We start from the raw sequence: 15,960 nt of genomic DNA, 5'->3' as shown, positions 1-15,960 counted from the left end.
GGGAAACTGGTGCAATGAAGGGGATGGTATGGGAAGGCACAATGCAGATAAGCAGCGCACATTACTGTGACTCATTACTGAAACAGGTTTTCAAAGCCTCCCGGTGATGCAGAGCTCCTCTCTGGGCTCTTCTTATTGCCTTAGTATCTATCTTCTCAAAATTTGCTGCCAGCCTATCCACCTTCACATCCCACCCCTGCAGAAACTTCTCTTCCTTTGCCGAGGGGATATTATGGAGCACACAGCAGACAGTGGTAACAATGGGGATATTGTTTTCACTGAGGTCTAACCTAGTAAGCAAACTATGCCAGCGACCTTTTAAATGTCCAAAGACACATTTCAAAGACACATTGGTATACAGCTTCATGAGCCATGTGAGCAAGGGATAGGCTGGGTCTTCCAGGATCACTGTTGGCATTTCAACATCATCAGTGGTTATTTTGAAATCTGGAAAGAAAGTCCCTGGTTGCACCTTTCCTGATCATCCCATGTTGATGTTGGTGAAACACCCCCTGTGATCCACCAACACTTGGAACACCATTGAAAACTATCCCTTTTGATTTATGTACTCTTCGGCAAGGTGGTCTGGTGCAAAGATTGGGACATGCATGCCATCTATCGCCCCACTGCAGTTAGGGAACCCCATCGTGGCACAACCATCCACTATGTCCTGCACATTGCCAAGAGTCACTGCCCTTTTAAGCAGAAGTCGATTAATGGCCCTGCACATTTGGATCACAACAGGTCCCACGGTGGATTTGCCAACTCCGAATTGATTCCCAACTGACTGGTAGTAGTCTGGCACTGCAAGCTTCCACAAAGCGATTGCCACTCACTTCTCCACTGTCAGAGAAGGCCTCCTTTTAGTGTTGCTGTACTTCAGAGCTGGGGAAAGCTCTGCACAAATTTCCTGGAAAATGGTCTTCCACATTCGAAAGTTCTGCAGCCACTGGTTGTCATCCCATAGCTGCCTAACAATGTGATCCCACACATGAGTGCTCGTTTCCTGGAATCAGAAATGGAACTCCACCATGTTCAGCTGCTGCGCGACTGCCAGCAGCAGCTGGGAATTGTTTCATTCTATGGCTTGCAGCAGGGCTGCTTGAATGACATCACAATGTACCGCGTGGTGGCTCCTGTCTGGGCTCTGGAAATACTGCAGGATAAGGCATGAGGTGTTTGTAATGCCCCCAACAAGAGTACACAGCTGAGCAGGGTCCCTGCTTTGAGGGCCTTGGCGTATGTGAGGCTAAGCCAGGCTTTCAAAAAAAGGCATGAAAAAACATGGGTTGTTTGCCATTGATATCAGGGAGGGGGCATAAAACTGCATCATGGGCGGTTGAAGCCACGTTCCCATTCCCCCCTGTATGGCTAAAGAACATTTTCTAGAAATGCATCCAGTTTTGAGTTGAAGACATCAGGAGATGGACAATTCAGTGCATTATATACTGGAGGACGGTTGCCCATATATTTCTGGGTCTGATCCTGCAACCCCTTACTCACGTCAATAATCTCTACTCTTTCAAGAACTATTGACCTCACATAGAATCATAGAATCATAGAATATCAGGGTTGGAAGGGACCTCAGGAGGTCATCTAGTCTAACCCCCTGCTCAAAAGCAGGACCAATCCCCAATTAAATCATGAGCAAGGGTTTGATGGATCAGGCCTTCTACGAATGACAATGATTAATAGCAGTCTGTGGCTACATCTGACTATTCATAGAAGCAAAATAGTGTTATGACTTTGAGGACAAAACATAATAAGCAAGATGGATGTGTTTTGGGGTGAGTTTGTTGTGAAGATCATTTGAAAATCGATCGAACTGTCTATCTTGTCTTTCTACCTAATCGAATTTATAACCCCTCCATGAAACACTTGGGCATCCAACAAGGCGTAAGAGCAATAAAATGGAAGCTGCCATTAACTGCAAGTGAGACTAATTCTTGGTGCATTGATTCCTTTGTTTTCCAGAAAAAGGTGGCAAACCAGCCGAATCAGATTCCCTCTATATGGTTAGCAATGTACAGGGCTTTTGGACGGCCAATCCTTCTCAGCAGCACCTTCCGTTACTTGGCTGACCTGTTGGGTTTTGCTGGGCCACTATGCATTTCTGGCATAGTCCAGAGCTTCCAAAATACTAGCCAAAATGCTACAAACACAACTGGAAAAGTAAGTTGGCAACATGAATTAAAAGAATTGGTTTGGTATCAGTTTTTGATATATGTGAGGCTGTCTGTGTTTCTGACTATGTATTCTTATTGGCGCATTATTACCATTTTGTTTCTTTCATTATTTCTGTCAAGTGAAATGGGAGTTTGTTGAAGGGGCTGCTAGATTATCAGCCTTGGAAGTTGAAGTGCTCTGTTGTCACAGTATAAACACAGCAGAGGCAGTGGCAATGCAAGCTTCCCTATACTGCTCTGCTGATGTCTGGCTCTGTCCCACCTCCTGGTTAAGTAGCTGAGGGGCAGCTACTAGAGGCTTGTAAGAAGAGATTAGATAAAATGCTTGTGGGACTAGGAGAGGAAATTCCTGCTATACCTGCAGGGTTAGACCACATGACTGGAATTCTGCATGAGACAGAAAGTTAAGGGAGTGGAAGGACTTGATTCTACAAACCTTTACATGTTGTAGAGGGGAGATGCACCTAGTGATGTGTGCAAACAGGCAGAGCAGGTGTTCAGGAAGCAACCAAATGGTTTAGTGAAGGGCACTCAAAGCTCAGCATGGTCAGCTGGCACTAGTGTCCATACCCTTTCTGCACGAATGTGTGGCATTCAAAAGGAGGTATATTGGTCGATGGAGCCTGGTGCAATGGTGTTGAGCCATTGTCCAGACTGTGGAAATGAGGTACTTAGTAGCTATTGACTTGGTAAACCAGTACTCCTGTTAAGGGCTGGTACATATCCAGTGCCACACTGTTCCATGAATCTCGATAAATGATAAGGGCTTTACCAAGCTCGGTAGCTATCAAGCTCCCATCCAGATCAAGCCCTCATACAATAATTTTAGGAAAGCGCGGGTAAGATAAGGATGATTACTAGAGACACCCAAACATTGCAAAGAATTACACACAAATATTCTAGCACATTTTAAAAACAAATTCACTTTGTCTGGGCCTTTGTGCCTCTTGTGTGCCCTCTTTGCATGAATGTTGTAGCAGACAGTTTAACGGGCTTTGAATTTGGGTTCTAAGCCTGGCTGTGCCACAGACTCACTCTGTCACTTTGGGCAAGCCATTTAGGGCCTGATTTTCAGAGGTGCTGATTGCCCTCACAGTGGTGGGTGATTTAAAAACCAGTCTCTTAACACTTGTGTGCCTTAATTTCCCGACAGGTAAAAAGGGGATAATAGTATTTATTAATCTCATATTAGCTTGAAGCATAATCCATTAATTGTTGTGTATATTATGAGATCCTTGGATTGAAGACTATGGCAGTGCAAAGTACTTCACTATACCCGTTGAAAAGCTATAGAAGGGCAAATGTCTAATTTGCCTTCTAGCTCTCATCTAATTTCAGTTGTCACTGTGAGTGCTGTATGAATGTATTCTGTAGAACATTTCCTATCATATAGCAACTGTCTGTCAAATAGCAACTACCAGAAAACTAGTGAAAGGTAAGGACAGATTTCTTTAAGAAAAGAATTACTTATTAACTGGTAGTAGAAGAGACTGAAGGAAGAAATCTTCCTACATCTTGCTTGTAATATGGAAACATCTCCACACACTTCGCACAGTCTGTGTTTAGAATTTGGATGGGCAAAATGGAGGTGTAATGGAATAATATTTTCCCTTTAAAACATACCCCTTGATTGTCATCACTTTGCTCCTTGGCTGTATAATTACGATGATGCTTTTGACTGGTACTTTGCATTTTGCATCAGACCGTCATTCAGTCACTGCAAGAGTGGAAGAGCTTCTAAATAAAGCTCTTCGTCATCACTGAACTTTAATGCATTGGATCAGAGCCACAGAGACAAAAGTCAAAGTACATTTTCTTCCTCAGAACCTTAAATTCTGATTTTATTGCACAATCAAAGAACGGGGTGTTTCACTTTGGAAGTGATAACCTTTAGCTCTTAAATTTGGGAAACCATAGGGTCTTTACCCCTGTTTTCATTCTCTGTGCTCCTTTTCAGTGTCTCCGTTTTCTGTCATTTTAATTAATGCTGGCTGGGGCAAACATATTTTGAAGTTTGTGAATTTAATGGGTACTCAGAATAAATGGAGAACTTGAAACTTCTGCCAGAGAAGTCAGATTGGCGTGGTGACTCTTGGCCTGCTTTCAAAACGCAGTTACTTTTAATTAATGGATTTTGATAAACTTACTCCCCGTTGCCCTTGCCATTTTGTTTCTCTTTTAAATTCTCTACCAATTTTAATTAAGCTCTTATTCCTATCCCTCCCATCATCCTCTTATCTGAGAACTTCACAAACATTAATTAGTGTATCTACACATCCCCCCTTGAGGTAGGACAGTATTATTATCCCCATTGTACATGTAGAGAGCTGAGGCACAGACAGAAATTAAGAGCTAACTTTTCAAAGGTATTTAGGTTCCTAAAGATGTAGATAGGCACCTAATGGAATTCTCAAAAGTGTATAAGCAGGTTAGGTGCCTAACTGTCATTGACTTCAATGGGACTTTGGTGCCAAATGTGCTTAAGCAGTTCTGAAAATATCATGAAACATCTATATGCATCTTTCGATGTCTAAATACATTTGAAAACCTGGCCCTCAATAGATTGGTCAAGGTCATACGGGAAGCTTGTGGTAGAGTTGGGAATTGAACCCCCATCTTTCGGGGGTCAGTCACTGCTTTACCCACAAAATCCTCCTCCCTTTTGGTGAGAAACTGCATATGTCAGGGGAATGGGTATGCAATGGGGTGTGGGTGAGGGGACTGAAATAAGCCAGCATGGGCAGAGCAGAGTACTTGTTGCCAGCAATCTAATAGCAGAGCACAATAATCATGATTGATGAGAGAACCTTAAAGGGTCTGGAGATAGGGTCTGGATTCATACTTTTCCAAACCTCTTTCATCTGGAAATCAGGATGGAAATTTCATGAGAACAGGCTTTTTGTAACAGTTCCAGTACATCCTGCTTCCAGCTGGATCAGAAATACCACAAGAACAGCTTTCCTTGCAATATTTTGGTACCTTCACTTGCCTTCTGGCTGAAACCGAGCAGCACAAAAAAGCATGATGGTAGGTATAGACTTTATTTCTTGTTTTATATTCCTGAAAGGAAATTTATTACATAAAAAACACATAAAATATCAATAACCATCCCAAGATAATAAAAGTTTTCTTCTGTCGGCTGCTATGTGGTCTATGTGAAATGAGCTCCTATTTCTAGTGGGTAGGTGTCTTCAGCCAGGAAAATACGCAGCAGAGAAGTCAAGGGCAAAATGGGCCAGGTGAATAAACTACTCTGTTACCTCCTAGGATGTGCATTGGTGGGACAGTTGAAGAAAGCTTGCACTGCTGTTTGCCTGTGCTGTACCTGCGATATGGATAATTAAAAGGCATGAGTCTCCAGGACTGTCAACCCAACCCCTATGAATAGTGATATTCACTCAATGAAACCAAGGGCTTAGAAGAAAAATAAAACCCTGCCAGTACCTGTTGTGCAGTTATTGATTCTCTGCTAAATGTTGTCACTCCTGACTTGCCCATTGCTGCCAGAAGACAAAGGCCTGTGTTTCACATCCAGCAGACGCAGGAGACCTTAGTGCTTGTTTTTAAATTGAAGTTGTGTTGCTAACGGTTTGAAGAAAATTGGGTGAAAAATATCATTCAACCATCTTTTTTTGTGCCACTGCATGGCTCTGTGATCCATTGAGGTGTTTATGAAAGGAAAGCTTGCAATCTGCCAAATCTAAATATGTCACCTGTGCCTGCTACATTCATCCAGTGGGCAGAGTGTTGGGCCCCATGGATCGAAGGTATGGAACACTTAGACCAAGTTCCACAGAGGAATAAGAAACTATTTGTCCCTGCCCTTCCTTTTCAGCTTCAACCCTACAGATTCTTTCACTGTGACTCTTGCTGCCAGACTCAGTTTCCTCCCTGCCTCCCAATAAATCCCTCTAGTAGGACCATAGTGTGTTCTGTGATACATGCATGCTCATGCAAGGCAAAAGGTGGTGTAAGGCACCCCCTTACTCCCTGGCATGGCCTACCCACATCATGGATCACAGTATAGAGGAGGAGGGAAGCAGCCCTTGTAGGGATGTTACTTCCCCTCCCACAGAAGAGGGTTGGAGGCAGGCTGGGGGAGCTTTGACTCTTCCTTTCCCCAGGGCACCAGCCAATGCAGCTGGAGAGGTGCAGAGGGGGACATGATCCATGCCAGGACTAAGGTTGGTGCAAATTATCTCTGCTCTGGAGGAAGGGGAGAAAAAGGGAGCCACTAGAGCTAGTTGAAAAAATTTCAAATGTTTTGATTTTTCATTGAAAATTACAGACACATTTTTGCACAAAATTTTGAAGAACTGAAGAATTTGAAGAACCTAAGAAAAGCACCAAATGTCACAAGACTCATGATAAAATTTCAAGAGCTGGCAACACTGCCTTTGTGTTGAGCATGCCGATTTGGTGCTCATCTCCCTATACCTGTTCTCTGGCCCAAGGAGCAGATCAACAACCAATTCACTCAGCATTAAGGCAGGTGTGAACTGCTTCTCCCAGACCCTGAGTGCCAGAATCTTGGACCTCAGTATTCTGGCTTTTTCCATCAGTGGTGCGAAGTATTGTAATGAACTGCCTGGATGTGTAATTGAACTGCTGGCCTCAGTTTGGAATCAGAACTGCCTTTCATAGTCTCTGTTCTGCTAAGAGCAATGCTCCTTCAGCACACGTGTTAAATGCCTGGGTACTTTTACATCTGGGTTCTATCCCTATGGTTGCATAGAAGTTCCAAGTGGTCCTAGTATGCAACATAGTCAGAACTGTGGTTTTATAGGTAGCATGGCTTTTCTACGGTATTATTAATCCTATTGTTAATCCATCATGAAAACAATCTTCTGATTTCCAATGTCCAAATAACAGAGCATCTTTCCAACATTTTATATAGTTGTCCAAAAAACTTTTCTTTTCTCTCTTTCTTTTTAGTCTAAGGAGACATCAAATTCATACCTCTCCTCACAGGATTTTCTCGGAAATGTTTATGTCCTAGCAGTTCTTCTCTTCCTGGCCCTTATCCTGCAGAGGACGTTTCTGCAGGCTTCCTACTATGTTACCATAGAAACCGGCATCAACCTGCGAGGTGCCTTACTGGTGAGTAAGACATTGTTTCTGAGATCGGCATGCTGTAAAATGCCCTAGTAATGGCTTCACATTTTATTCTTTCATTTATCTTGTCCTTTATCTGTGTGATGTTTAACCACAGTTGAGGATTGGTACCACAATATCTTCTGGAGCTTAAAGCTTTTGCAGATCTGAACCCTGCTAGTTTTAAACTGCCTCTGCTGTAGATTGAAAACCTTTGATTTACTCCAAACCCTATATTCTGCTCTGGGAGTGTAGTCCCAAAATCTCTCCTGAACTCAGGTCTCCTGTTTGGCTATACGAAATGCTCTCCACCAGGTCACTTTCAGCCTAGCTTCCCTTTATTTACTGCTTACTGCTTGAAAACTTAATAGAAAACATGAGAGAAACTCATTTTATAATGACAGGTTTCAGAGTAGCAGCTGTGTTAGTCTGTATCCTCAAAAAGAAAAGGAGTACTTGTGGCACCTTAGAGACCAACAAATTTATTTGAGCATAAGCTTTCATGAGCTTTTCATGAAATTTTTCTTTTCATTCTATAATGACAGGGTTTCCACCTGCCAGTTACTGTAATTGCTCCTAATTTTAGATTTGTCTGAACTTATGTTAAACTTTATTTATATTTTTTCATCAAAAATAAGCTGTATTCCTTCTTATCCCATATCCCTATTCTCTACACTCTGCTGTCATTTTTGTTATGTTATTGCTCTCATAGGAGCACCACTCCTGCAGCCCTTGCTCAGAAGAGCAGTCCCATCAGGCCAAATTCATTGCTGCTGAATGAGGTCTGTGTAGTCACACCATGGAGACATTTTGCCCAGTGGGACTGCTTTTAATGGCTGCAGGAGTAACAAAAAATTGAGGCAATAATTCTACTATTTAACCTCTATTTTCAAAAATCTCTCTCTCTGTTTGGCAGCTGCAGGAATGGACAATCTCTGTTACTGACATTTGCAATGTCTGGTTGCTATTGTAACTTTATATACTGTACTTTATTCCTCTCTCCAGGCAATGATATACAATAAGATCCTGAGGCTTTCCACATCCAACTTGTCAATGGGAGAGATGACCTTGGGACAGATCAATAACTTGGTTGCCATCGAAACAAATCAGCTGATGTGGTTCTTGTTTCTGTGTCCCAATCTCTGGGCTATGCCCGTTCAGGTAGAGCATCAAAGTAAGGGCCTAATTTTTAGAAGAACCCCCCCCTGAAAACAGAAGATATTTTTAAAGCAATGTACATTTTTGAGACTCTTTCAAAAAAAAAGGGGGGGAATTATAGCATTGGACTATAGTTACAAATGAAGAGCTGTGGCCAGGAGGAGAACTCAAGGGCAGAACTGCTGTTCACGGTTTCCTCCAAAGGCTATGAAGCAGTATCGCTGCAGGCCAGTGGGGAGAGATTTTTCTGGGTAATATTTACAAGCCCGGAGAATGGTCTGAATTTTAGCGTGGATTACCTGTCTTTCCCACAGCCCATATTTACCTTTCTCTGCTCATATGTGTTCCGCAACTGCCACAAGTAATCTGTGCAGGCAGCTATGGTGAACCAAAATATTGCTGGGTTTGCAGAATTCATTTGCAGCTGTTTCATGGGGCAAGAGTGAAGAGTGTCAGAACTGGGCCCTTAATTCTGTGATCCTGTATTGCAAAGAAGGTATGGTATGTCAAGTGTTATAATGTCAGAAAGTGTGGTTGGTGAGCGACAGAAAGGAACACTGATTTGAGTGTTGAGAACTAAACAGGTACACTAGTTATCATAAATTTCTAGTTCTAAACATCTGGTTCTAATCCAATCTGGGTTGTGTACAGCAGAAGAACAGATGAATCAGAAGGAAGGAAAGAAAATATTAGAGTTGGGGTAGCTGAATTTTCAAATGTGAGGAAGCAATTTAGGAGCCTAAGTCCCACTGACTTTCAATAAGACTTAGGCTCCTAAGATATTTTTGAAAAATTTACTCTTGGGCTTCTTAGTGGGGATGGGTAGGTCATAACTTATAGGCATTATTAACAGCTGTCAAGGAAAAATAACAGGAATGAAAGCTTTGATAAATTAGATCTACATTGTAAATTCATGACACTATATAAGTCATCCATAATAATGAAGGGAACATCCACTTTTGTCATTTGTTCATTTTTAGCAGGGTCATCAAAGAGAATGTATGCTGAAAAAACAGACAATAAAGGGCCTGGATGGCATAAGGGATTAGTAACTATACAGACATTTTCACCTATACATCACTGCTTCAAATTGGCTGTCTTAGAAGTGTCCAAAGGGGGTTACCATATGAAGGTTTTTTCGGTTGGTCTTTGTTAATCGAACTGCTGGTCACTCTCAGACCAATTGTATGTAGCTTAAATTGTATGTAGCGTAATGGTCACCTTTTTATCAATCTCAGGAAAATGACAAGGACTGAATAGATATAGAAACTGAAATATCTTCTTAATCCATGGAGGTGATCCCACCAGGAAGGTGAAAGGGCTGTCTGAGGAAGTTTCTATTGCCACTTCCTTTGCTGTTCCTCCAGCTCAGGGAGCAACAGGACCTAACTGAAAACACACTTAACTGGCAGTATTTTAATTGACTTCAGTAGGCTTTGAATGAATGTCCTTGGGATATGGATGTCTTTCTCAGAGATCTTCTGTTGCTCACACAGAAGTTATGGGTTTGATGCAGAGTTTATTGGGTGATCTCCTCTGGCCTGTGTGATGCAGGAAGTCAAATTAAATGATCATAATGGCCCCTTCTGGCCTTGAAATCTGTGAACTGTTGTCAAGCCAGTAGCTGACACTAGCACTTAAAAAAACGAAAGTAAAAATGATAAAGTGTGTATATTATATTGTTGAAGTTTTTTTCATTGTCAAAGCATTGGGCAGCTGCTGGTATCAACAATTCACATGGTGGAGTAACAGATATTTCTGCATCAGCAGTTCAATTGGCTTTTCTTTCTTTCTTTCTTTCTTTCTTTCTTTCTTTCTTTCTTTCTTTCTTTCTTTCTCTGTAAAAAGACAAGGAATTAACATTTGCTAACTATGGGCTAGAAAGTGATTCCCCCTAATGCAGTCAGGAAGGGGAATATGGGTACCGTCTCATCCCGAAGCAGAGGAATTGGACCCCTGAGGGATGTTTCTGAGGAACAGTGACTTCCAGTGCTACTCCTGGGGCGAGGCAGTTTATGGCTGAGGCTGATGTTACAATCTAATCATAAATATAACATCATCAAACCATATCCTGCTGGTCTTGAATAAAGATTGCGGGTTGAGCCTACAAATAGCTGAGTGTATCCAACAAAGTGCTGAGCACCCTCAAAGGCACCTGAAAGGACGGACTGGGCCCTGAGAAAGGACAGCAGGATTTGCCTCAGGCCCGAGTTGCCACTAGGCACCTTGTTTATCTTTATGCTAAGGAAAGGATTTTTATGTATGTAAATAATACTCTGCAAAATCTTAAACATGACTGGATGTTAGTGGTTTGACTATGCAATGGAAAGACATGGTTAATTGAATTCATTAGTTAACTGAAAAGGTGAAACAAATAAAAGTAGGGAATCAATCCCGCATGCCCTTTCTGACATGAGTGGCCCTTATTTATAACAGTACTTCCCCTGGCCCTGATTCTCTTTTACAGTAGGACTCTCTCTGGCAGTGCAAAGGTACCTTAAATTGAATGTAAATGTAATTTATACTCACTTTAAGGCCCCTTTAAGTGGTGTAAAAGGGCTTTTGTACAAATGAGAATCAAGCCCACTGACTCCAGAGCACTACTGGCTTAACAGCTAATATGTCACTGCATGCTTGACTCTTTGGGGCAGGCACTATCTTTTCATTCTATGTTTGTACAGTGCCTAGCACATTGGAGTCCTTATCCATGACTAGGATAGCTAGGTGCTGCCACAATACAAATAAATAATGATAATAAAGGTTTGTAGAAACTTTCCCTAGAATTTCAAAACTTAACTTCTAAAGTAAATTAGAAGTGAGGTTTTATTTAAATTAATGCAAATTCTATGTATTATTAGACTATATAGCCTGAGAGGATTTTTTTTCGCCTTGTAGGGGTCTTGAAATGTATTGCTCTTCCTATGTGTCTTTTTCCTCCTTAGATCATAATGGGCGTGATCCTACTCTATAACTTACTTGGAGTAAGTGCATTGGTTGGTGCTGCTGTTATTGTATTGCTCGCTCCAATACAGTATTTCATAGCTACAAAGTTGGCTGAGGCTCAGAAGAGCACTCTTGTAAGTAACTTATTTTAGTGATGCCTGTGGTCCGGTAGTTAAAGCAGAGAACCTGGAATTGGGAGTTCTGGATTCTATTCCTGGTTTTTTAAATAATTTGCTGTGTAAATTTGGGTAAGCCATTTAACTCTTTTGTCCCTCAGTTTTCAGATCTGTAAAATAAAAGTCGTAATATTTGCCGACTTCACAAGTTGTTTGCAAAGTTATTTGCGATCCTCAGATGAAAGATGCTATAAAAGAACAAAGTATTATAGAAAACTCAGAACTATTTTTGGGGAATGTTTATTATTAATGAAATTAACCACATAATTAATTTTGATTTTTAAATTTTTATTTATTTTTGGGTTGCCAACAAATAACTTCAATGTAATACAATGGTGACTGTACAATGGTAACATTTTCAACTGTTTTTTAAGAGGTGCATTAAATACAATATATATTACACACTTTAGCTGGTGTTACCAATACACAGAGTTACACTCTTGCTGACATTCCTGATTACTACTGAGTTCTGATCATTTGAATACACTCTTCTCCAATAATCATCTATAACAATGACATCAAAGATACCCCACTGCGCATGTTCAGTGAGCGCGTTGGGGAAAGAAGGAGAAAGAAATATCTAACTTTTAGCATAATTCTTCTGAATTGTGATTGAAGTTGTACAGAATGGGGAGCTCCTTAACAAGATAGGCACTCATGAGACCATTTATTGCTCAGTGAAATTTGCATGGAAGAAATTCACTCCTGCACTGAGGGCCAGCACAAAGCTTATGAACCACTCAGGTCCTTCTTAAGCCTTGAAAATGAGGACTTAGGCCCTGGTCCTCAAATGTATTTAGGATCCTAACTTGTATGGAAATCTGTGGAAGTTAGGAGCCTAAATACCTTTTGAGGATCTGGGGCTAGGTTCTGATTCAGCAGTTCATCCCTTGTCAGCAAAACACTTAAGCACATGATTAAATACTGTACTGAACTTGGGCCTTAAAGTGGTATATGCACCTTGTGCTGACTCTTTCTACAGAGGTGAATTTCACCCCATCTGAATAGCCTGATCACATCTATGACCATCTATGCTTTAGATGTCATGGAGCCTGTTGTTTTCTAATTCAAATGATGTACTGTATGGAATCTCAGCAATTAATAAAAATGATAAAATATAGAAATGAAATATTAAATCATGTGAATAAGTCCTTTTGAAATAGATCACATCAACTACTGTATAACACTCCACCCAAAAGTCTTTTGTATTTCTGAATAACCTCCGTACTCATATTGGATCAGTCCCTATTGCACACTCTCCATCAATGGGAAATGATGCTACAGTCTAATAAAGATCATCATTGGAAATTTATCTTGATACTTACCCTAAGTTTACATTTTCTTAATACCTAGACTGTTACCATCTCCCCCTCATATCTTAATTGTCAGGTTTTTCTTCAGTATTATCTCTTCCCAGGTTTCATTCTCCATTTAAATACATAGGCTTCAGGTTATTTTCCGCAAGACATATTAGTTTTAATTTTTTTCAATGTAAAATCACTTTTATTTTCTTCTCATGACTTTAAAGTCTCTAAAATCTTCAAGGAACATGAAATGGTAAACTATTTAATTATGTATAGTACTTAGAGGTATATCCTAGGTCATGAGTAAACCCAGTTGCAATACTTTGGCTAATTTTAGAACACAAGTGATAGAAAAAAGCATTCTTAATAAAAATAATTTTAAATAATATTAATTTCGTAATTTGTGATTTCTTACTTTTTTAATGTAAAGGATTATTCTACTGAGAGATTAAAGAAAACCAATGAGATCTTGAAAGGCATTAAGTTGTTAAAGTTGTATGCCTGGGAGCACATATTTTGCACTAGCGTAGAGGAAACAAGAACCAAGGAGCTCATAAGTCTCAAAACCTTTGCGCTTTACACATCTCTTTCCAGTAAGTAATTCTGTTCTAGGGGCAATATCGTTTGTAACATAACTCTTAGATAATGGATTTATCTCTCAATAGTAAATTCCTTTTCAGACTTCAGCTGAAACAAGACGCCTGTACTTATGGCAGTGGCTATTGTGTTATGAAACATGATAGAAAATAAAAGACACGACAAATAACACAGCAGGAAGCTTGACATCATTTGGTGGATTTTGTTACTGTTATTGTTTAACTTGTAAAAAAAAAATTTTAACCTTAATAATGAGATTTTACATTAATAAGTCCTGAGATAACATCAGCGGGTGTGATTGGGACAGAGATAAATTACGAACTAAAATCAATTACATTCCTTGTAATGAGGTAGAGGTGAGGGAAATGGCCCCAATATTTGTAGTAAATTGTTCTTTCAAAGCAATTTTTTGCTGTGATACGTTATAATTTTACAGTTCATATGAAAATATTTTATTTCAACTCACTAAAATGTAGAAACTATAACATTCCTTGGTTTGTTTGTTTGTGTATTTAAGATCTAAGTCAGAAATGGAAGGAAATTTTTTCCTGCTAAGGAGTTTTCCTTTGGGAGTTTTAATGATAGGAAACAATGTTTGAGGTTGAAGTCCTCTACTAACATATTATTTAACTGACTATGCTTGGGTTTGGTATAAAGTATTGCAAATTAATATTAAGATAATTTTTGTACAGTTCAAATAGTCCAATGCATATTTTATTTCTTTCCACAGTTTTTATGAATGCAGCCATCCCAATAGCAGCTGTTCTTGCAGTAAGAAAATATTTTTCCCCTTTATCTGAAAATAAATTAAAAACACTGTGATTGTTTATATAGGACCTACTTTTCACAGAAACTGTATGTGAATTAGTATGTCCCTGCTGCCTGCCTAGCAGTATTACACTATCAATCTCAATTCCCAAATGTGAATTTACAACACCTGAGATTTGGACTTGTGAAAGAGGAAGCAAACAAAAAGCAACATTAGTTTCAGTCTCCCGCAGAAACCAAACAGAATATCTAAATGTGGCTGAACTGGAAAGGGACAGACTAGGTTTGAGAATATCTTATTTTGGGCTTTGTATTTTGGGGTGTTGCTGTTCCATTGTCTATGGGTGAAATTCACTCTGGGCCCAGTACAAGGCCTAGACAATTTAAATCCTCAAAATAAGTCATAAAGTTGGACTTAAGTGGGACATAAGTTTGCATTAGCCCTTTGCACAAAAATGAATTTCATGACTCATCCACTGGGGAAATACCTTTACCCTTCATGCTGGGCAGTAAGAAATGTTTATGCACCAAACACCGAGGTCCTTATTCAGTTCATACTCAGCCTCTACTCAGGCAAAATATTTTGATCGGTGTGTTTCCCCCTGTTTTGAGCCAGCCTATGTAGCATGGCATCCTTTTCACTAATCTTCCCTTGTTTTGATGTGACAGACCTTTGTGACCTATGAATATCAAAATGAAACAACACTGCAGCCAGCACAGGCCTTTGCATCACTGTCATTGTTTCACATCCTGGTCACACCACTGTTCCTGCTCTCCACCGTGGTTAGATTTGCAGTCAAGGCCATCATAAGGTATGGTTGAAACTATAATAAAGAACTGAATGATCAGTCATATAGATGAACATGATTTGTTGGGAAAGAGTCAACTTGGCTTTTATAGAGGGAAATCATGCCTCACCAGTCCATTTAAATTCTTTGCAGGGAGGGGGGTCAACAAGCATGTGGACAAGGGGGATCCAGTGGATACAGTGTACTTAGACTTTCAGAAAGCCTTTGACAAGGTCCCTTACCAAAAGCTCTTAAGCAAAGTAAGCAATCATGGGGTAAGAGGGAAGATCCTTTCATGGTTCAATAACTGGTTAAAAGACAGGAAACAAAGGGTAGGAATAAATGGTCAGTTTTCGAAATGGAGAGAGGTAAATAACAGGGTCCCTCAAGGGGCTGTACTGGGACTAGTACTGTTCAACATAGTCATAAATGATCTGGAAAAGAGGGTAAGCAGTGAGGTGGCAAAATTTGCAGATGATACAATATTACTCAAGGTAGTTAAGTCCAAATAGACTGCAAAGAGCTACAAAAGAATCTCACAAGACTGGGTGACAAAATGGCAGATGAAATTTAGTGTTGATAAATGCAAAGTAATGCACATTAGAAAACATAATCCCAACTATACATACAGAAAAGATGGGATCTAAATTATCTGTTACTACTCACAAAAGACATCTTGGAGTCGCTGTGGATAGTTCTCTGAAAACATCTGCTCAATGTGCAGCAGCAATCAAAAAAGCGAAGAAAATGTTAGAAACCATTAGGAAAGGGATAGCTAATAAAACGGAAAAGATCATAATGCCACTATATGAAGCCATGGTACGCCCACACCTTGAATACTGCATGCAGTTCTGGTTGCCCCATCTCAAAAAAGATGTATTAGAAATGGAAAAAGTTCAGAGAAGGGCAACAAAACTGATTAGGATATGGAACAGCTTCTGTATGA

General features: G+C 40.1%; 1 protein-coding gene across 4 annotated transcripts in view; it reads left to right on the top strand.

Annotated features, from left to right (window-relative positions):
• Positions 1-15,960, top strand: part of ABCC9 (ATP binding cassette subfamily C member 9) — a 119,716-nt gene that overhangs the window by 32,066 nt on the left and 71,690 nt on the right. For 2 of the 4 annotated variants that reach the window (XM_077807467.1, XM_077807468.1), the window contains exons 6-12: positions 1,975-2,172; positions 7,122-7,286; positions 8,286-8,441; positions 11,381-11,515; positions 13,292-13,454; positions 14,189-14,229; positions 14,896-15,038. In XM_077807467.1, the coding sequence (XP_077663593.1) occupies positions 1,975-2,172; positions 7,122-7,286; positions 8,286-8,441; positions 11,381-11,515; positions 13,292-13,454; positions 14,189-14,229; positions 14,896-15,038 (1,001 nt within the window). The remainder of the gene's footprint in view (positions 1-1,974; positions 2,173-7,121; positions 7,287-8,285; positions 8,442-11,380; positions 11,516-13,291; positions 13,455-14,188; positions 14,230-14,895; positions 15,039-15,960) is intronic. The other 2 variants (XM_077807470.1, XM_077807469.1) reach the window with 2 other exon arrangements.

This window comes from Eretmochelys imbricata, chromosome 1, assembly GCF_965152235.1.
Source record: "Eretmochelys imbricata isolate rEreImb1 chromosome 1, rEreImb1.hap1, whole genome shotgun sequence".
NCBI classification, from domain to species: domain Eukaryota; kingdom Metazoa; phylum Chordata; order Testudines; family Cheloniidae; genus Eretmochelys; species Eretmochelys imbricata.
Note: the sequence above shows the minus strand (reverse complement) of the source record. Positions and strands in the feature narration are given on the sequence as shown.